Raw genomic sequence first — 23,493 nt, 5'->3', positions numbered from 1 at the left:
GGAAGTCATGACCATATCCTATCAGAACATAAGGAATATTAGTAACTCAGAGCTACATGGTTATCACAAATTCAAAACCAATCTTCTAGATTGTAAGATTTCTCACAAGCAGTGTTTCATAGCTATGGTTCCTGTACAAATCGATTAATTTATAACTAGTGTTTTATTTCATGGCTTTTGGGTGTCCTGGGAGATAGGTGGCTGTAATCAAGGTATTAGGTGTCCAGACTGTAAGTGAGGAACTTGATTATGGGAAGCCATAAGCAAGGCTCATGGTCTGTCATGAAGGCCTCAGGTATTGCCTCATGTTTTCTTCCTTCCTTGATTTCCCTGCTAGGATTCTGAATGAGACTGCAAGCTGTCAGTGTTCTGTTGAGGTTCATGCATTTGCACGCACAGACATGTTGACTCTTTGCATCCCAAAGGGCTGCAGACTGCCAGGCTCCTCTGTCCATAGAATTTGCCAGGAAAGAAATACTGGAGTGTGTTGCCATTTCCTACTCCAGGGTATCTTCCTGGTACAGGGATCGAATCTGCATCTCTGTGTCTCCTGTATTGGTAGACTCTTCCTTTACCACTTGCACCAACTGGGAAGCCTTCTAGGTTTGTTGAGGTCATTAAATAAAAGAATATAGACAGATAGATAGATAGATATAGATATGTCTTATATATACACGATACAATATAGAGTGTGTGATATATCAGTTCAGTTCAGTTGCTCAGTCGTGTCTGACTCTTTGTGGCCATATGGACTGCAGCACGCCAGGCTTCCCTGTCCATCACCAACTCCCAGAGCTTACTCAAACTCATGTCCATTGTGTCGGTGATGCCATCCAACCATCTCATCCTCTGTTGCCCCCTTCTCCTCCTGCCTTCAGCCTTTCCCAGCATCAGGGACTTTTCAAATGAGTCAGTTCTTCGCATCAGGTGGCCAAAATATTGGAGTTTCAGCGTCAGCATCAGTCCTTTCAATGAATATTTAGGACTGATTTTCTTTAGGATTGACTGGTTGGATCTCCTTGCAGTCCAAGGGACTCTCAAAAGTCTTCTCCAACACCACAGTTCAAAGGCATCAATTCTTTGGCACTCAGCTTTCTTTATAGTCCAACTGTCATACCCATATGTGACTACTGAAAAAACCATAGCTTTGACTAGATGGACATTTGCTGGCAAAGTAATGTCTTTGCTTTTTAATATGCTGTCTAGGTTGGTCATAACTTTCCTTCCAAGGAGTAAGTGTCTTTTAATTTCATGGCTGCAGTCACTGTCAGCATTCATTTTGGAACCCCCCAAAAATAAAGTCTGTCACTGTTCCCACTGTTTCACCATCTATTTGCCATGAAGTGATGGGACCAGATGCCATGATCTTAGTTTTCAAAATGTTGAGTTTTTTTTTTTTTAACATTTTATTTCATGTGATTTCATATGGTACAAAAGTATTATATGTTTGAACCTGTCACTCAAATAGGAGGTTCTTTCAGTTCTCTTGGCCAACCTTCTTTCAGAGGCAAATACATTTTTAAAAAATAATATTATGTAGAACATATATAGAAAATTTTCCCTTATAAAAACAAAAGTATTTGGACATTTTAAATGTAGTACAGCTTAGCGTCCCAGTTCACTCTCTTCTTTCACTTTCATCAAGAGGCTCTTTAGTTCTTCTTTTCTGCCATAAGGGTAGTTTCGTCTGCATATCTGAGGATATTGATATTTCTTCTGTGATTTCAGCTGTGCTTCATCCAGCCCGGCATTTCACGTGATGTACTCTGCATGTAAGTTAAATAAGCAGGGTGATAATATACAGCCTTGACATACTCCTTTTCCTATTTGGAACCAGTCTGTTGTTCCATATCCAGTTCTAACTGTTGCTTCTTGACCTGCATACAGATTTCTCAGGAGGCAGGTCAGGTGGTCTGGTATTCCCATCTCTTTCAGAATTTTCCACAGTTTGTTGCGATCTACACAGTCAAACCTGATTCATAGTAAACACTGAATAAGTTCCTTTTCTCATATTCTTTTTTTTTCATAAAAAAGATTACATAATTACATTGCTCATAAATGTAAAAGAAATGAATATTCTCCCATTCACTGTTGAAATACAGTTATAGAGTCTTGCTTTCAAGCAAAGATGCCAGAAACTGTGTAACAACCCGAAACCTAAAAAATAATTCTTACCAAATTTACAAATTTGTTTTCTAATGGGAAACACATGTCCTCTTTCTCTGCACTCCTTTGCCAACTGTTCTTTGTTCCCTGCAGCAGTTGTCAAATTATAAAATTTAACCCAGAAGCAAGAAATCACATCTGTGCTGAATGGGACCTTGGAGAGAGACTGGACAGCTGTATATCTGGGGTTTATTCCCACAAATTTGTTAAGTGTGTGCTGTAATTGAATTCAGTAGCTTTTCAGATATTGTTAAATGAAAATCAATAAGAAGGTATCCATCAGAACTCTACTGTGTTCAATGGGACTTTGATTCAATGCCTTTAGAGAAAGAGAATGTCATGCTACCTGCTACTAATCCAAAGTATTTTCTTCACACTGTGACTACTATTGTAATTGTGACTCCTATTGTAGTGTTTCCTTGTTAATGTGAATCATAGGAAAAACAGAAACAATGTAACATTAAGAATATGCCTTTTGGCTCTCCTTTTACCTTCTTGTCATCAGGGAATCACACATCCTTCAAAGTATTACCCATGGGTGGTGATGGGACCAAGTGTCCTTGAGCTGTCTTTTGACTCTTCAAAGTCCTAAAACACATTCTGCTCAAGGTAACATTTTCCTGGAAAATCCAATTTTTTTTTCTTTTTGTGACTAATATTAGAAAGATATTAAGGAGGAAGCAATGGAGTCAGAGTGATACACAGCAAGTTATAAATATTTGAAACTTAAAACCATTAAAGAGCATGTTTGAATAATTAATTCCAATTACTTCTTAATTTTTAGAATGTGTGACGTTGAAGCCTTAGGATTCTTTTTGTGCCTATTCTGTTTTACAAATTATGCCCTCCCTTGTCTTTTTTTGAATCCTAACAAAAAGAATGGACTAGCAAGTCTCTGGCTTTTCTGAATGTCAGTTCTTTAAGAGCTTTTCTCTGTCTATTCAGGAAAGCATTAAAATCATTAGTAGTAATAAAATTAAAACATGCCTAATATTAGTTTGAATTAGTTTCTATTATAATCTGTTATTTAGTGAGCCAGTTAACTGATTTTTACTTACTAAAAAGTTCCTATATTCGTGAATCTTTGTTTTTCCTGTGATAACTTTAGGTATTTGCAGTAGACTGAATACTTACTAACCTCTGTAGAGTTATTTCTCTGGGAGAATCTGTCTTCTTAGTTACTGATTAGAGTACCAACCAATATGCCCATCTTCATTTTAAATGTACAGTGACTGAGGGAAAATGACCTTAAAGACTCTCTCAGTTTGATGGTGTGCCTTTATTGTAAAATCTAAATAATAGAATAAAAACATTTTCCATAAAATTTCTGATATCTAATTAATGTCCTTCAGAGTAAATGTGGTATCAAACATTTCCTCTAATTATATTCATTAGTGGTTTCTCCCGGACAAGTTTTAATTAAGTTGTACAATGAAGATCAATACTCATTGTGTATTCATTGCAATTTACAACAAGCATATATACTGTTCAGAGCAATTTAATCACTGTAATTGTAGTACAGAAGATACTTAGTGACTGTGCTCCGTTACTGCCAAACCCTTTTTTAATAAATTCAGTAATGAAATTGGAAAAGGAAATTCTGAAAGTTCGTACTTATATATATACTATGTCTGAACTGGTGTTATGTTAGTAGCTTAAGTAATGGAGGATATAGAAGCATTGATAATATTAGTGGCATAAAACTTTTTCATGCATACCATCATGAACGTTAAGAAATTATTAGAACATAAATAATTACACTTGTAATAATTGTTACATTGGTTACTAAAATAATTTAGAAGTATTGGGTATTCATAATGATCTTTTTTGCTCTAAATAAGGCTGTAATTTTTATTGCTTTCATTTCTCTAGATAGGAGTAGTATTTTGATTCATAAGGAATTCTTCCAAGTATGTTAGCTTCTGTTAATGAAGGTCATGTCGGTGATGTATTGTGCAAGGAATTGTAGAAGTGGACATTTTATAGTAACACCGTAGGTGTATACTAGGGTCTCTCAGCTTTGGTATTGGTGAAATTTGAGCTAGATAAGACTTTCCTGGAGGGTGGGAGAATTTTGCTGTGCATTGAAGGATGCTTACTTAGTCAATTGCATGCCTGGCTTCTTCAGAACCATGAGATGCCAGTAGCAAATACTCCCCTACTTCCCAGTTTTGACAATCAAAAATATCTCTAGGCATTATTAGATACCCATGTTGAGAACCACTGGTGTGTGTTGATTCAGCCACACCCTCCTGATCTGCCCATTGGCCAAATGATCCATTCATAAGACAAACAACTATACAAATGTTCTGAGTGCAGGATATTTTCATAGGCATGAGTAAAAACATGGTGTTATTTTAAGGGAACAAAACAGTTTTGTGTATTCCATTATTTGGAGATTAGAATTGGGTGTTAATGAAATGTTCAGTAATATTACCTCACCCACTTTTAGAAAAAGGAGAATTAGAGATGGTTTCCTGGGAAGGCAGTTTCTAAAATATATTTTGAAGTACAGATGAAGAGTTAGCAGTTCACAAAGGGAGAAGGGTATTTGAGAGAGCTAAGGCAGCATGTGCAAAACTTGGAGGTATGCGAAAACTCTCATACTCTATCTGTATCTATCTTTCTATCTAATTGTATGTAGATCTAATTTTAGATAGTTATTTTCCTTGAGGCATCAAATCCCAATTTACTCTGCACTATATGAACAAAATTATAATATAGTAGTCTGCAGGTAATTACCTAAAACACCTAATTTTTCTTTTTTCCCCTCAATTTCCAGTTCAGTAAAAATGGTATATGTAAATGTGAGCTTTGCATTATGAATTTTATGAAATCATCTGTTTCTAGGAGGAAAGCAATTTTAGGCAGCACTGAAAAGTGACATGCATGTATTTCCCATAAACCTCCTAATCTATTTATTTGAAGAAAATCTTTTGACAAGACCAACAAAAGAAAGGCAATATACATTCCTATTGTAGTTATTTTCATGTATTCAGTAACACATTCCAATATTGCAAACTCCTAATAAATGATATTAGCAGCAGAGCTATTATTTTGAGGTCATTCATTTATTTTTATATATGTATATTTTCTAAACCACAAAGAGTAAAAATAATCATTTTGATTAAGGTTAGTTCAAATGAGAGTAACCAAATTTTAGACATCTGGAATTGTGTTGATAATAATGACTATTTCAAGATGCACATATTAAGAAGTTTACAGAGTGCTATGTTTCTCACGGCAGGCTAGTTAGGAATCCTAGAATTCCTATGCACATTCCTTTGTCATCACAGAATTAAGTTCAGTTTAGCTGCCGTCACAGCTAGAACACCTTTAGTTTGCTCATTTGCTCCACTTTAGTCCAAACAGATATGCTACTGCTCAGTATCAAAGGTGAATAAAATGACTCATAAAGATGAATAAACAGAACAATTTAGGTTCTGCACTCCCCTGATATTTAGTCATGTCTAGACACAGCCCTAGTGACCCAGAAAAGACTAAAATGAGGACAAGGACATTTAAGTTTAATGTAGCCTAATTCCCAGAGAAACCAGAAGAGCCAACAGTAGAGTTAAAAGAAAAAAATTCAAATCTACCTGAAAAATGGGATTTAGTGGGGTGACTGGAAGGTTTGCAAGGTTGAGAGGGTGGTGGGATATTTTGGGTTTGTTTGGTTTTGGTTTTTGTTGTTTTAAAACAATAGTTTTTTCAGTTGGGTCAATTTTCTAAGAAATAATTATTCTGCAAATTATATAAATAATTTAGGGAAAAAAACCTTATTGTATATAGGTTCAAGTTAATACAAACATTCTGTAGACATGCATTTTTATTGTTAAAGAGCTCAGAACTTAATGAAAATAGACAGTTGTATGTTACAGTATTGAGTATATATCTGTTTTTTAAGATTTTTACGTTTTTTCTTATTTTGTGTTAATAATATAGACGATTACCTTTGTGTGTAACATATGTATGCTTGCATATGTAAAATGAAATAAAACAATGGATAATAAGGGTTGTTGTTGTTTCGTTGTTAAGTCATCTCCAATTCTTTTATGACCCATGGACTTTAGTCCACCAGGCTCTTCTATTCATAGGATTTTCTAGGCAAGAATGCTGGAATGGGTTGCCATTTTCCTTCTCATGCTGCTGCTGCTGCTGAGTCACTTCAGTCGTGTCCAACTCTGTGCCACCTTCTCACAATAAGGGCTAAATGCACATAATTTCTATAGGATATCAGAACTTTCCATTTCTGTTGTGATCCAGATTTCCTTGGCCATAATAATTTTATTTTGTATTCTCTTGTACAGTTTTATAACACATTTCTCAGTCTATCAGTTGTTAAACCCTTAGTACCCTAGGCTTATCCTTGCAGATAAAATTGTCTTTTTATTTATTTCTTTTCTGAGTATTTTTTCAATTTTAATTGGAGGTTAATTGTTTTATCATATTGTGTTGATTTCTGCTTTACAACAGTATGAATCAGCCACAAGTATACATATATCCCCTCCCTCTTGAGACTCCTTCCCACTCCCACCATGAACCTTTTTTTTTATTTTAGAGTTGTAGGCATTACAAGATACTGACTCTTGAATGCAGTGTAAGGAAGCTTCAGTAGCTCTGACCAGGGTTAACCTAGTTGTTTCTTTTGGGTGCAGTCCTCATTCAAAGTGGTTTAGCTGCAAAGCATGCCAGGTAGATCCTTTTATTTTAGGTATAATATATTTGAAAGATAATGCTCTATCATCTAGGTCTAAAACATCTGACTACATTAACACCATTTGTTGTTGTTCAGTCTGACTCTTTGCGACTTTATGTACTGCAACGCACCAGGCTTTCCTGTTTTTCCCTATCTCCTGGAGTTTGCTCAGACTCATGTCCATTGAGTCGATGGTGCCATCCAACCATCTCATCCTCTGTCGTACCCTTATCCTCCTGCCCTCAGTCTTTCCCAGCATCAGTGTCTTTTTCAGTGAGCTGGCTCTTTGCATCAGGTGTCCAAAGTATTGGAGCTTCAGCATCAGTCCTTCAAATGAATTTTCTGGTTGATTTCCTTCAGGATTGACTGATTTGATCCCCTTGCTGTCCAAGGAATTCTCAAGAGTCTTCTCCAACAACACAGTTCAAAAACCTTTATGGTCCAATTCTCGTCCGTATGTCCAATCTATACATGACTACTGGAAAAATCAAAACTACTTTAATTTCATAGGGATAGGTGATGAACCTGATAAAATATAAACTCCTTGAGTATCTTTGTATGTATGTGTGTGTGTGTGTGAGTGTGTGAGTTTGTGAGTGTGTGTGGGTGCATGTGCGTGTACATACTCTTACATTCCTTCCTTTTGCATTGATGACTTCTGTCTTGGGAGTCACAAATATTTTAAGGTACTCAGCCATAATTGAGATATACCTTTCAAAAATGTAGCTAACAGTTTTGTATGAAACACATTTTGGATTATGGTTGTATATAAGCAGAAAGTATCTTTGGGAATGCATCAGGCACTTAACTATAGCAACAACCTTGAGAACTGCTACAATTTTCTAAGCTTGGTAAAGTGTCTGTAGATTTATTTCTTAATTAAATTTGCAATTTGGATTACAGATTTTGGTTAATATCACAAAAATGTTACAAGCCTGGGAATAGTTTATTGCTGTTTAATGTAAATTATTTGTTAATTGCTTCATAACAACTTTCCAGAAGAAAATAGAGTATACTTAGCTGCAGTTTTATGGCTGCAGCTTAATCCCAAGACCTGCAGTCTTTAAGAAAAGGGACATGGTCCTTTTGGGTTTCCTGTGGACCTTTCATTTTATTCTTTTTTTTTTTTTGTTAACTCTTTTCCTTTATTCTTGTTTGACCAAAAAAAAAAAAAAAAAAAACATTTAGGGTAATGACTTGTTTATATACTTTTGCTGTAATTGTTCTCCAAATAGTTATTCAAAATCTCTTGTTCTCTTGCATCCTAATAATGCTTTCTTTAAATTGTCACTCTTGTATTCATTATAATGAATGCTTAATCTACTTGCAGTTATGGAAACAATATGTGCTTTTAATAACTTTATGAAAATAGTGATGTATTTTTGTATAATTCACACAGTTTTGTGTTCTTTCTCTTTTAGTGAATTTGTTGGATTCACGGACTGTCATGGGGGACTTGGGATGGATTGCTTTTCCAAAAAATGGGGTAAGTCTTTCTGAAATTTTCCCTACAGCTTAAACTACTTGAATAGACATCATCTTAAATATTGTATAGTTGTATTCTCTGTACATTCTTGTCATTAAGAATAGAGGAGTGTATATGTGAAGAAGAAGGAGGAGACTTCAAATTAAGTCTGATTGGGGAAAGCAGGGAAATTGGGAAGAGATGTTAATGAACGAACAACAAATGTATTATTTTCCTCTCTGAATGTTTCCCATAAAAAATGTGAAGGTTTTCAGCATTCAGAGAGTTTTAGGTTGAAGGAAGCAACACATTTTTAGAATTGATTTATTGAAAAAGAAAAAAATAAATGAGAAAAGAGATTTGCTGCAATATGCCCTTCAGATCAGATCAGATCAGATCAGATAAGTCGCTCAGTCGTGTCTGACTCTTTGCGACCCCATGAATCGCAGCACGCCAGGCCTCCCTGTCCATCACCAACTCCCGGAGTTCACTCAGACTCATTTCCATCGAGTCAGTGATGCCATCCAGCCATCTCATCCTCTGTCGTACCCTTCTCCTCCTGCCCCCAATCCCTCCCAGCATCAGAGTCTTTTCCAATGAGTCAACTGTTCGCATGAGGTGGCCAAAGTACTGGAGTTTCAGCTTTAGCATCATTCCTTCCAAAGAAATCCCAGGGCTGATCTCCTTCAGAATGGACTGGTTGGATCTCCTTGCAGTCCAAGGGACTCTCAAGAGTCTTCTCCAACACCACAGTTCAAAAGCATCAATTCTTTGGCGCTCAGCCTTCTTCACAGTCCAACTCTCACATCCATACATGACCACAGGAAAAACCATAGCCTTGACTAGACAGACCTTTGTTGGCAAAGTAATGTCTCTGCTTTTCAATATGCTATCTAGGTTGGTCATAACTTTCCTTCCAAGGAGTAAGTGTCTTTTAATTTCATGGCTGCAGTCACCATCTGCAGTGATTTTGGAGCCCAGAAAAATAAAGTCTGAAACTGTTTCCACTGTTTTCCCCATCTATTTCCCATGAAGTGAAGGGACCGGATGCCATGATCTTCATTTTCTGAATGTTGAGCTTTAAGCCAACTTTTTCACTCTCCACGTTCACTTTCATCAAGAGGCTTTTGAGTTCCTCTTCACTTTGTGCCATAGGGTGGTGTCATCTGCATATTGAGGTTATTGATATTTCTCCTGGCAATCTTGATTCCAGCTTGTGTTTCTTCCAGTCTAGCGTCTGAATATAAGCTAAATAAACAGGGTGACAGTATACAGCCTTGACGTACTCCTTTTCCTATTTGGAACCAGGCTGTTGTTCCATGTCCAGTTCTAACTGTTGCTTCCTGACCTGCCTACAAATTTCTCAAGAGGCAGGTCAGGTGGTCTGGTATTCCCATCTCTTTCAGAATTTTCCACAGTTTATTGTGATCCACACAGTCAAAGGCTTTGGCCTAGTCAGTAAATCAGAAATAGATGTTTTTCTGGAACTCTCTTGCTTTTTCCATGATCCAGCGGATGTTGGCAATTTGACCTCTGGTTCCTTTGCCTTTTCTAAAACCAGCTTGAAGATCAGGAAGTTCACGGTTCACATATTGCTGAAGCCTGGCTTGGAGAATTTTAAGCATTACTTTACTAGCGTGTGAGATGAGTGCAATTGTGCAGTAGTTTGAGCATTCTTTGGCATTGCCTTTCTTTGGGATTTGAATGAAAACTGACCTTTTCCAGTCCTGTGGCCACTGCTGAGTTTTCCAAATTTGCTGGCATATTGAGTGCAGCACTTTCACAGCATCATCTTTCAGGATTTGAAATAGCTCAACTGGAATTCCATCACCTCCACTAGCTTTGTTCGTAGTGATGCTTTCTAAGGCCCACTTGACTTCACATTCCAGAATGTCTGGCTCTAGGTCAGTGATCACACCATTGTGATTATCTGGGTCATGAAGATCTTTTTTGTACCGTTCTTCTGTGTATTCTTGCCATCTCTTCTTAATATCTTCTGCTTCTGTTAGGTCCATACCATTTCTGTCATTTATCGAGCTCATCTTTGCATGAAATGTTCCTTTGGTATCTCTGGTTTTCTTGAATAGATCTCTAGTCTGTCCCATTCTTTTGTTTTCCTCTATTTCTTTGCATTGATCGCTGAAGAAGACTTTCTTATCTCTTCTTGCTATTCTTTGGAACTCTGCATTCAGATGTTTATATCTTTCCTTTTCTCCTTTGCTTTTCGCTTCTCTTCTTTTCACAGCTATTTGTAAGGTCTCCCCAGACAGCCATTTTGCTTTTTTGCATTTCTTTTCCATGGGGATGGTCTTGATCCCTGTCTCCTGTACAATGTCACGAACCCCATTCTATAGTTCATCAGGCACTCTATCTATCAGATCTAGGTCCTTGAATCTACTTCTCACTTCTACTGTATAATCATAAGGGATTTGATTTAGATCATACCTGAATGGTCTAGTGGTTTTCCCTAGTTTCTTCAATTTCAGTCTGAATTTGGCAATAAGGAGTTCATGGTCTGAGCCACAGTCAGCTCCTGGTCTTGTTTTTGCTGACTGTATAGAGCTTCTCCATCTTTGTATATTGACTAGGAAGTAAAAGTGGATGTGTCAATGACCAGTGTTGAATCAATCAGTTGGAACAGTTTATGATGATTCATTCACTACATTAGGGAATTAAAATATTATAAGACATTCCTTTAAATTCCATTGTGATTAAAAAATTTCTCAGAATATTGTCAGTCATCATTCAAAGGTTTTCTGTTAATTCTTGAATTTTTCTCTGTTGAGAACTTTCAGAAAAGATGCTCATTGGAAGATGTTTATAATCCACCATTGTTTTAATTAGTAAATTATTGTATGGTGTACATTAAAAATAAAGTCTTTGGGGTGAAAATTAGGTAAGGCGTTTTAAAATATAAACATATTGATAATATTTATAATGCTAACCATATTAAAACATATATTATATAAAAGTATTCCTTATCTTCTGCTTAATGAAAAACACATTCATATTATCCGATGGAGAATGAAAATATAAGTAAAATATTGTGACATAAAATTATTGTATTACGCAGAAAGCATTAACTGTATTGTGTTACTGTTATATTGAAAACAATCTAGACTTTGATGGAATATTTTTATTACTTAATGACTTTAATATTTAAAAAATTTGAATACTTAAAACTTAATTATATAGTATATACATGAATATATTTTAAAAATTATATGTACTAATAATATTTAATATGACCTTGAAGGTTAATTTCAATCTAATTAAAGAATCAAATATCATAACACATCTGGTTATAACAACCAAAATAATCAAAACTTAAAATCTTTTTCCACTAGTTGAATATACCAGATATGTGTATTTGTCCTTTATTTAGAGCATTCAGTTCAGTTCAGTTCAGTCATGTACGACTCTTTGCGACCCCATGGACTACAGCACATTAGAACATTTCTGTGGAAATAGAACGTGCATGCTAAGTCACTTCAGTCATGCCTGACTCTTTTTGACTCTGTAGACGATAGCCCGCCAGGTTCCTCTGTCCATGGGATTCTCTAGGCAAGACTACTGGAGTGGGTTGCTGTGCCCTCCTCCAGGGGATCTTCCTGACCCAGGGATTGAACCTGAGTCTCTTGAGGCTCCTGCATTGCAGGTAGATTGTTTACAACTCAGCCACTGGGGAAGCCCTGGAAATAGGACAAGTAGTATTAATTGTTCTAGTGCCTAATAATACACATGTTAACATCCTCATCTCTGTGTGCTTTCTCTTTTTTCATTAAGTCGGTATTTCTTTTTGGTTGTTGAATAATATAGTTACATTTAGAGGTATAATATAAATAAAGTAATACAAATAGATTGGTATGGTATTAAAACATGAAGGTAAACCATGTGAAAAAAAATTCGTATTCAATTTGTAATTGAACATAAAAACACTCAGTTTTGTATTCAATATAGCCAGTGCCAACATAAAGGTATATATTCACTTAACCTGTCTTTTATCTTTCTTATGTTCTTCCTTTTGCCATTTTTTTTCTTCTTTCTTCCCCTCACTGGCCACCTCTGAGTTATTTTCTTTCTTTCATCTTTAAGTACACCTCCTATTCAGGAAGATGTCTAGCTAACATCCATATATGAGAATCTGTAAATATATTTTGTTCTCTGTATTTTTTCAAATATCAAAAATGATTTATTACATAAATATTTTGAATTGCCCTTTCTGAGAAGAGGCTGACATATTGGGATGAAATTAATTTTTTTAAAGCCCCAGAAAATATGTCATATTCTCTTTGAATTTAGTTTTGTATTTCTCATATTTCCATTCAGTAGTTATTCAGAAAAGTTTGGACAGAGTATAACTGTGAGGGTAAATCTGATGTTGTAGTTGTTGCAGCTAGATAGTTTTAGAGAAATGACTCAGTTTTAAGTGTGAGTTCTATATAAAGCACAATTGACTTTTTTATAAAAACATTATCTTTCGTACCGGGAATGAGCTATTTCCAGGCATTCTAAAAACCTCGTCCTTACATTTTGTTTCTATTATAATTGTTAGTATATTGTTAATTTTGTTCAGAGTTTTTTGAAGAGTATTTTTTCAAAATGCTTGTAATTTTTTGAGTGGTTTCCACTGGCTAGTATAACCACACTGCTAATGCCTGGTGTTAATATTGAAGAAAAAGAAATTAAATTAGAAAAACTTAGTGAAATGTGCACTTATCCAAGTATAAGGAATGTGTGTCAAACCAAGGTGTTACATTTTGTGTTAAACTCACCCAAATGCAAATTGAAGAAACTTTTAAAATTATACTTTAAAGAAAATGAGCATAAAAGTGCAAGCAATTCCAATAAAATTTGCATGTACTTTTTATATATTGTTATTAGGTTGAGTCATTTATGAGTAGATAATCTAATTCTAACTGAACTATATAGATCATTGACATAATGTTAGCAAAAATTCTTTAGTAAAGATATCTGAAAATTTTCTCTTCCATAAAAGCCATGAGAAAAACTGAAAAGTATTATAAGAATCAACTTTTCAGGACTCGGGAAATTTACCAAACTCTTGGAGTAGATCTGGGAACAGTCAAGAGAAGGACTAAATCTTGGTAGAACCACAAGTTTGTGGCATTTTAAGGTACCCTGTGCTCTTTCCTGCCTCTTCAACTCTTTAAATTAGTCTTTGAAAAAACTAAACAAAGCAAGAATCTGCCATCAGGGTGAAAATGGTAGTCTGACAGGTACTAGAGTGGGGTGAGTCAGGCAGGATACACTTCAAACACTTGATCTCAGAGAATTGTCATTGTATATAGCCCAATAACACCCTAAAAGAATACTCTCCTGAGACTGTCTTGACTAGAGTTCCTCCAGTCTCAAAGCCTTTACTTTACTAAGTAACGAAGAATATTGTGGATTTTTTTTTTCTACAACATTTTCCTGAACTTCAGACCTTAGGAAAGAATATTTTATTCTTTTATTTTTAAACTAATTAAAATAGTACCTTAAATGTAGGCCTGAGAACTGGACAAGTAACTTAGAATAAACACTTACTCATCCCTGTAGTCATGTACACATTCCATACACTTCTTAGAAACCATCAGTGCACCTGTTGTACTTTTTTTTTTTCCCCTTTGGCTTTTAAGCTTTTAGATTTCTTATGACAAGCTCATATTTACCATTGTACAGTGTTTCTAAAACTTGGCTCAGTTCCTGGCATATCATAGAACTTAAATAAATATTTGTTAGAAGGATAATATTATTTTTTAATTTATGAAATGGGTCATACATTACTGATACGTAGTTCTACATGTAGATTAAAATAAGTGTGACAGAAAGTAGAACTGGGCAGTGTTAGCACCCAGTACACATCCTTTCTTTGACCTTCTGTTGCATTTCTATTTTCATACTGAGATCTACCAGTCCATCAGGTTTTTATGTTTCTTTGCTTTTGACTCTATCTGTATAGATTCATTGTCAGCACTTAAAGATTGGGAGATTTCATGTAAAATCTGAATTTCCAACTTTTCTGTTTAGTTGGAAGCTTCAGAAAGCCAGGGCTGGCAGATTTCCACGACCTCTTCAGCCCAAAGTTGAGCAAAGGCTGCTGTTGGAAGACTAAGCAAATCCTTCTGTTTGACTCAGTTTCCACCTGCTTCTCTTCAATTATTTAAGCTGATAGTCTGCAATATTGACATTATCATGGAGTCATTTTTCAATATTGCACAAACATTGAGATTTTATTTTGTTTCAGGAGGGACTTTATTTTTTAAATTTTTCTCATTGTTACATGCTGAGAGAGTTTCTTCCTAGTTTTGTTTGAGTACTTCACCTTAGGGCACATCCTTTGAATTTTGGTTTCAGCTTTACTTTGTAACCAGAGCGTATGAGCTAGACTCTGTGTGCGTGTTGTGTGTGTGTGTCTTCTGCCTTACAGTAGTAATTTGGAGTCTCTTTCCCTTTTTCTTTCCTTTTTTTTTCCTATACATGTCCAGGAGTACTTTGTTATAGAAAAGTTAACTTTTATGCAAATTTGCTGCATTCATTCATTCAGCAGATATATATTAAGCCCTTACCTTGTGGCTAGAACTCTTCTAGGCACAAACTATCAAACTATGTGTGCCTTGCTTAGTTTGTGCCTGGTTTGATTAGTTATAGTAGTTGTTTAGTTTGGTTAGTAGGTTATATATGTATACATACTAGAGTTATTAATAGTTATAGTAGTGAGAATGAGTCAGAGCCTAACTTTTCTTCCCTACTATAACCAGGGTTATGGTAGTGAAGATAGTAGTGGGAAAAAAAAAAACACAAAACACACAAACAAAAGTCCCTGACACCCTGGAGCTCGGTGTGGCATTATTACTTTGAGAATGAGTTATCAGAGTGTTAGAGCAATGTGATAAGTGAAATGTTTTCTATTCTTTTCTCTCTATACTTGTACAGAAGTGGCAGAAAGGTTACAGTTTTTGTTCAAGGTCATTCAAGTAGTTTATGACACAGCTGGGAGGAATATGTATGTGTTTGGCACATGTGATAACATGTCTTTCTTTCTCATTGTCTTGCCATAAAAAATACTTTTATTTAGTACATAAATTTATTTGATACTAACAATGACAATGTAAAAAGAGATATTTAGTATTTATTTGCAGATGGAAAAAATGAGGCAGATTAAATGTAAGTGACTTGTCCAAGGGTATTCAGTTGGAAAGAGACTGAGGCCATTTTAAACCCAGGTCTTCCAGGATACTGATACTCCTACCAGGAGGTGAACTCCTCCAAACAATTAGGTCTCCAGAGACATAAGTAGGTTCTGGATAGTTTTTAGACTTCTAGTTTATATAAAAGAGAAGTTGGTTCTGAAGAGAAAATTCACCTCAAAGAAAGTTTTAAATGAGCTAGAGTGGGTCACATACTATTCAGTTCAGTTTTCAATCAGTTGTGTCCGACTCTTTGTGACCCCGTGGACGGCAGCACACCAGGCCTCCCTGTCCATCAACAACTCCCTGAGTTTACTCAAATTCATGTCCATTGAGTCAGTAAAGCCATCCAACCATCTCATCCTCTGTCGTCCCCTTCTCCTCCTACCCTCAATCTTTTCCAGCATCAGGGTCTTTTCAAATGAGTCAGTTCTTCGAATCAGGTGGCCAAAGTGTTGGAGTTTCAGCTTCAGCATCAGTCCTTCCAGTGCACACCCAGGACTCATCTCCTTTAGGATGGACTGGTTGGATCTCCTTGCGGTCTAAGGGACTCTCAAGAGTCTTCTCAACACCACAGTTCAAAAGCACCAATTCTTTGGCACTCAGCTTTCTTTATAGTTCAGCTCCCACACCAATACACGACTACTGGAATAACCATAGCTTTTACTAGACAGACATCTGTTGGCAAAGTAATGTCTCTGCTTTTTAATATGCTGTCTAGGTTGGTCATAGCTTTTCTTCCAAGAAGCAAGCGTTTTTTAATTTCATGCCTGCAGTCACCATCTGCAGTTATTTGGGAGCCCCCAAAAAATAAAGTCTCTCATTATTAATTGGTATTAATAGATCATAATACATTTGAAAAAATGTATAACATGTGTGCGTGATAAGTCGTTGCAACCACGTGGACTATAGCCCAACAGGCTGCTCTGTCCATAGAATTTCCCAGGCAAGAATACTGGATTGGGTTGCCATTCCCTTCTCCAGGGTATCCTTCTAACCCAGGGATTAAACCTGGGTCTTCCACATCCCAGCTGTATCTGTAATTCCCTCTGAATTTTGGGGACCGGGGAGAATCTCAGCTTTCCTGTCTGTTAAGCAGGAATGAGTGGCTATTATGTCATCTATCTTGCAGTGTTGTTGTAGGATAAGATAGGATAATGTACCCAAATGGACCATGTCATTCCTCAGCCACTAAAAAATTAGAAAAGATAATGGTCGATTAAAAAGCTACTTCTGTATTCCTGTTTTCAAGACAGAACCAGAAAGCAGTTTTGGTAGTTAAAAGGAACACTCTCTTTGGCATTTGACAGTTCAATGAAATAAGTAACTCTTCAGAGGTTTTGTACCTTAGCTCCCAAATGTAGGACTCAATACCCCATTTCACTTTGAATAAAATAAGCAGAGGATTTGTAAACTTTTTTTTTTTTCCTGGAACTGGTCTTTAATTGTAGACAGAAACAAAAAGAAACAGGCAAAACATGGGCTGACTTCTGGCTTAATTGATGTAAAATATCAATTCATTTGTTTGCATTTGTTGCTACTGTTGTTTAATTGCTATGTCATGTCTATTTGTGACCCAATGGACTGTAGCCCGCCAGGCTCCTCTGTCCATGGGATTTTCCAGACAAGAATACCAGAGTGGGTTGCCATTTCCTTCTCCAGGGTATCTTCCCGACTCAGGGTTCAAATCTGTGTCTCCTGTATTGGCAGGTGGATTCTTTACTGCTGAATCACCGTGGAAGCACCAGAACATGCATAGTTACTCTCAATTCTAGATTTCACTGCTTATTTGAGTACATATTTTTTCCTACATAGCACCTTTTGTTAGCATTTTATATTGAGGTTCTCAAACTTTTTCAGTCTCAACCCATTAGAACATAATTCTAACAGTAATACTAATATTAAGATCAGGACCAAGGAATAGGAATAATAAAGAGGTGTTGAGAATTAATTGATTTTATGATCAACTTTTGTCATCCCTCTATTTTTTAATGTTTTTAATAAGATTTTGTCTTAAATGTTATTTTTAAGCCATTTGCCTTATTTAAAAATTTAATATACTTAGATTTGCATAAAAATGAGCAGAATGTATGGATAATTTCTATATACAACCTCAATATTCCCCTCACCCTTTCCCCACTATTATTAGCATGTTGCATTAAGTATGTTGTTATAATTGACCAGCCAAATGTTGATAGGCTATTATTAGCTAAAGGCAATGGTTTATAGTTTATATTAAAGTTCACTGTGTTGTACATTCTGTTGTTATTGTTCAGGGGGGTCAGTCATGCCCAACTTTTTGTGATTCCATGGACTATAAACTCTGTGGGTTTTAACAAATATATTACAACATGAGTTTACCACTGCAGCCTCATACAGAACATTCACTGTTCTCTCTGTATACACTCTGAAGATGTACCTTCCTTTTAATTACAATAGCATTACTTTGTTCACCTTCTGGAACATTTAATATTGATTAATCTATATAGTCTAAGCATGTGTGTAAGTAGCATTGTTTCCTGGAAAATTTTAGTAAGTGTTTCCAAAACATATTTTTACAAAAATAAAATGAATGGTTATCGTGTTTGTTTATAGAGGATTATGCTCTTACGTCTCAGAAATTCCACTATTGCTCTTTTTCCATCTGTTGTTTTTACAGTAGATTACAGGGTACACCTGCCTCCTTGCTTTGGTGGAAAGTCTTTTCCCCACTGAGTTCTCTGTACTTCCTGTACACACAATGGGCAAGCCATCACATTCTCCTGGGTATCACCTCTGAATCTTACTGCAGTTTCCACTTTTGTATTTACTCGCGTCGTCTTCCATTTAAAGAGGATAAACTTTCTTTTGGAAATCTTTTATTGTGCTGATCTTAAGGGTTATTAGGATCATTCGGAATAATTTATTCATTTGAGAGAGATTTCAGAATATTGACTTGTCATATTTGTACTAAAATGGAGATAGAGTAATCGTCTCTGCCTAGGGCAGAAAGAACAAGCAGTAGTCCTTCATAGAGTCACTTCAAAATCAGGGTTTATGGCTTCTCTTGTTTTAATGTCTCTTTGTTCTGTTTTCTGATTTCTTTGAGACATAGAGCGTGTGTATTTACTTCTGAAGTTGAAAATAACTCGTTTAGATTATTTAAAAATGGACTGTGAATCTGTTGTTAGTATTTTATGTGGATTCTCCTGAATCAAGAGAAAAACTGGATATTCCGTTCTGACACTCAGATTTTGATTTAAAAAAATTTGGTTTTGTGCATTGTTTCTTCTCCCCAAACTTGAAGGAGAAGGATGAGGAAAAGTATTTGGACACTGTGAATCTCAAATATTTTGGTTATGATCAGGGTGAGTTTCGCCAGAACCTTGTTTTGGCTTTGCTTTCTACCAAAGGAGAAGAAAGATAATGACAAGCATTGAGGCCCACACTGAGTGTGGGGAGGCTAATAAAGATGATAATAATGCTGAAGTGGAAAAAAAGAGCACATTAGTGGATATAGAAAAGCTCTTTATTTGGGCAGTGATAGAAAAGAATTCTAAAGGGAATGGATATTATACTATATAATGCAAATGCCAGTATAATGAAGAACAGTCTTGTTCCAGAATAGCTTTGTATTCATTATTTTTTAGAAAAACAAAAAGCATACTCCACCCGTAAGGTAATTAAGATAAATAATTTAAGGAATTTAAGATAGTCATTAAGCATACACTGAAGTTTAGATGAAGCACAATTTCACATGTAGATTTCCCACATGGAAACTTAGTAATTATGAATAAAGTTTTTTTTTTTTTTTAAATGTCCCGCTCTGCTTTGGCATATGAAAGAAAATTTGTAATTCGTCTTTAATATATACAATTATATTGAATAAATCAGCAGTAGTCACCGTGTACTCCTGCAAGTAAGATTGTCATGCTTGTTTTATTTGTTTAGTAGATGTTCTGTTTGTACATTTAAAGTTATTATGTGTGTGTGTGTGTGTGTGTGTGTCTGTGTGTGTGTGTGGTTAGTTGTTCAGTCATGTCTGACTCTTTGAGACCCCATGGACTGTAGCAGCCCGCCAGGGTTCTATGTTCATGGGATTCTCCAGGCAAGAATATTGAAGTGGGTTGCCATGCCCTTCTCCAGTAAACTCACTATGCTGCTGCTGCTGCTAAGTCGCTTCAGTCCTGTCCGACTCTGTGCGACCCCAGAGATGGCAGCCCACCAGGCTTCTCCGTCCCTGGGATTCTCCAGGCAAGAACACTGGAGTGGGTTGCCATTTTCTTCTCCAGTGCAGGAAAGTGAAAAGTGAAAGTGAAAGTGAAATCGCTCAGTCGTGTCCGACTCTAGCGACTCCATGGACTGCAGCCTACCAGGCGCCTCTAAAACAGTGCAAATATTTTCTTCTTTACAGGCTCTCAAAACACTTTCACATTATAGGAAAACTCACAAATATAAACTGGAAAATGATCTTTATCCATAATACCCTCTTGTTAATCCTTTCTTTTTACCCTAACTGCAGTTGGCTAGATAAAGACCTCATAGCCTTCAAACTGCAGTTTGAAGTCTTACTTCCTTGGGAAACTGTGGTTCAAAGGCTAACTAATCATTCCCCGATTAGCTGATTGATCATGCTGCAAAATTATTTTTGCCTCTATCCCAACCCCTATCTGGGCTTCCCTGATGGCTCAAATGGTAAAGAATCTGCCTGCAGTGCAGGAGACTTGGGTTTGATCCCTGGGTCGGGAAAATCCCCTGGAAAAGGGCATGGCAACCAACTCCAGTATTCTTGCCTGGAGAATTCCATGGAGAGAGGAGCCTGGCAGGCAGGCTACAGTTCTTGGGGCCTGGAAGAGTTGGATACAACTGAGCGACTTATATTTTCACTTCAATCCTTATCTGTTTTTCCTCCAGATCACAATGTATGCAGCTGTGTTATCCATACTCATCACCTTGGCTAACTTTCTATCCAAACACTTAATTCTTCTGATCCATTTCTCTTGGATGATGTTTTCTACCGTTCTGTATCATAAGCAGGGAATATAAATGTGAACCTGGACTAGGAAATGGCAACCACTCCAGTATTCTTGCCAAGAAGCCTCATGGACAGAGGAGCCTGGTGGCTATAGTCCTTGCGGTCGGAAAGAGTAGGACACGACTGAGCACCTACACACACACACACACACACACACACACACACACACACACACAGTTTCAGATTATTGCTAAAGTTATATATAGCTTACAGTTAGCTTGCCTGTGATAGGAGACAGCTGTGCACACACTTGTATCAAACAGTCATTTCCCAATGTTATTCCTTCCTGCTTCATATTGGGTTCACATATTTTACTTTTCCCCACTATGTATATGGAGATTTCTGGGCATCAATTTAAAGGTTTCTCTGTGAAATGATGTGCTCCAGATCCGAACCTACAATCATTTTCCTTCTGAAAGAAAATAAAACTCTGTTCTCATTGATATGTGCTGCATTTTCTATATGTGACTATAATGATTTTTTTTTTTACTCTCATCTTCCCATTCATTAATGAAGACGTTAAATAAACTGGGCTTTGCAGAGGTCCCCAAGGCCCAAGTACCAGGTATTTTCCAAGTGGTTTGATTGCTGTTTATCATGACTTTTTTTTTTCCCCTACCCATTCTTCAGCTGTTTTCAATTCATGTGACAGTGCTCCCATGCAAGTCAATTTGAATTAATTTTGCAAGCAAAATGCTTTATGGTTCTGAGTACATAATCTGCCTCTCCCACAGAGAAAAAAAATATACTGTAATCATCCAGCATTCCTGTTGATTATTTCCATTAAAGGCAGCAGGGGGAGAGAGAATGTTCAAGACTCCTCTCTCATTTGAAGTTTTTTGAGCTCTTTGCTATTCATTACCTTATTCTCTCTCCCTTTTTTTCCCCTTTGTGCCATTCAGTGCTTGTACTAATGCAGAAAATGATGGTCCAAACCGTTCAGCCTGACATCTCTCTTTTCTGGAGCCTGGGGCTGCTGTCTTTTTGATCTTACATCCCACCACTCTTCCCTCCATATGATCTGACTTCTCTCTTTTTAATTCCCCAAAGGATTAATGTAAATTTGTACCTCTTGAATGAATTACTTTCAGTATTCCACCTTTTACCCTCCATATAGCCCATCTTAAAGCTAGTAATTTTTCCAAGCCCAGTTTAAGTTATACAACATGAAGCTTTCTTTTACCACCTGCAAAGGTGATCACTGCCTAGTCTGTCAGAATTCAGCACTTCCCATGTACTGAATACACTAAAAATTATTTACAGTGTTACCAGTGTTTGAGTGTGACTTTTTTAATCTTCTCTAGTGTAAAGACCTTTCTGTTGTTACTTGTAGCGCGCTGTCCTATGCCTTAAATATGTATTCACATTAATAGCATTTGTCACTGACAGATACATAACTAGGCATGAATCTGTAGGAAGCAGTGGTCATTCAGACCCAGAAGGCTGTAGATTTTTGTCTAAAATAGAACAGTAAAAAGAGACATCAAGGTTTGGATTTAGTCTTATTATTTGGTGTTATGCAGCTTGAACTAAGAACACTTTATTTTTATTATACAGCTAATTTTGCTGTTGCTGTTTAGTTGCTAAGTCATGCCTAACTCTTTGTGACCCCATGGACTGTAGCCCGCTAGGATCCTCTGTCTATGGGATTTCCCAGGCAAGAATACTGGAGTAGGTTGCCATTTCCTTTTCCAGGGGATCTTCGTGATCCAGGGATCGAATCTATATCTCCTGCTTGGCAGGTGGATTCTTTACCACTATACCACCTGGGAAGCTACAACTAATTTCCCCAAAATATTGTTATGTGCTAAACAGTGAGATTACATTGATATATAGGACTCACTTCCTTTCTTCAACTACTCAGTGGATAAGTTTGAATGATGTTCATTAGAGCTGTGAAATACAGAGTCTGCAGAAACTTTCTGGGGCCCTCTCTGTATTGAGTTCAATCCAAATTACTAACTTGTAATATGTATTTGCCTCCTTAAAAGGCATTATGGTTAACATGGAGACTTTGGAATCAGCTACTCTAGATTCATATTCTGATACCAGCCCTCACTACCTAATGTGTAGCAAGTTAATCTCTCTGTGTCTCTCTTTCCTCATTTATAAATCATGAGGAACATGATTTATACTGAACAACCTTCTCGTAACGTTTAGAATGAGACAAGGATGTGATGCTTAGCACAATGCCTGGTTAACTCAAAACCCAAGATCAATTTGAATAGCTGAAAAAATGAAAGAAAAGGATTGGGCATGCTTTCATGAGCTAGGAAGTGGTTGCCCCCTCTCTCTGGTTCCTACTTTTGACTAGGCGTTTGTTCATTTTTCTCTCAGGACAGCAGATTTCTTTGCTTCACTCCCACATGGCTTTCGAGATCTTCCCTGGTAGCTCAGTTGGTAAAATATCTGCCTGCATTATAGGAGACCCTGGTTCTATTCTTGGTCAGGAAGATCCCCTGGAGAAGGGATATGCTACCCACCCAGTATTCTTGGGCTTCCCTGATGACTCAGATTGTAAAGAATCTGCCTGCAATGTGGGAGACCTGGGTTCGATCCCTTAGTTGGGGAGATTCCTTGGTGGAGGGCTTGGAAACCCACTCCAGTATTCTTGCCTGAGAATCCCCATGGACAGGGGAGCCTGGTGGGCTACAGTCCATGGAATTGCAAAGAGTTTGACACAGCTGAGCAACTAAACACACACATGGCTTTCACCCAATTTCAAATTTGAAGGACCAGCTCAGACTGACTGGGAATGTTCTAAATTGCATATAGAAAGATTTTGATCAGTACCATTCAGTTCTGTCAACCATCACTGATTCAGATAAAACCAGCTGGTTTGAGGAAGGAGAGTTCTTTGATACTCATATTTAATTGATCTATTTGACTAATTTAAAATCTTACTAATATATGTCCCACTATTCTTTTATTCTAAACTTCACTGTAACCAGTGATT

General features: G+C 36.7%; 1 protein-coding gene across 13 annotated transcripts in view; it reads left to right on the top strand.

Annotated features, from left to right (window-relative positions):
- Positions 1–23,493, top strand: part of EPHA5 (EPH receptor A5) — a 408,104-nt gene that overhangs the window by 25,984 nt on the left and 358,627 nt on the right. For all 13 annotated transcript variants that reach the window (XM_005208053.5, XM_010806168.4, XM_059887773.1 and 10 more), the window contains exon 2: positions 8,287–8,351. In XM_005208053.5, the coding sequence (XP_005208110.1) occupies positions 8,287–8,351 (65 nt within the window). The remainder of the gene's footprint in view (positions 1–8,286; positions 8,352–23,493) is intronic.

Source organism: Bos taurus, chromosome 6, assembly GCF_002263795.3.
Source record: "Bos taurus isolate L1 Dominette 01449 registration number 42190680 breed Hereford chromosome 6, ARS-UCD2.0, whole genome shotgun sequence".
In the NCBI taxonomy this organism is placed as follows: domain Eukaryota; kingdom Metazoa; phylum Chordata; class Mammalia; order Artiodactyla; family Bovidae; genus Bos; species Bos taurus.
Note: the sequence above shows the minus strand (reverse complement) of the source record. Positions and strands in the feature narration are given on the sequence as shown.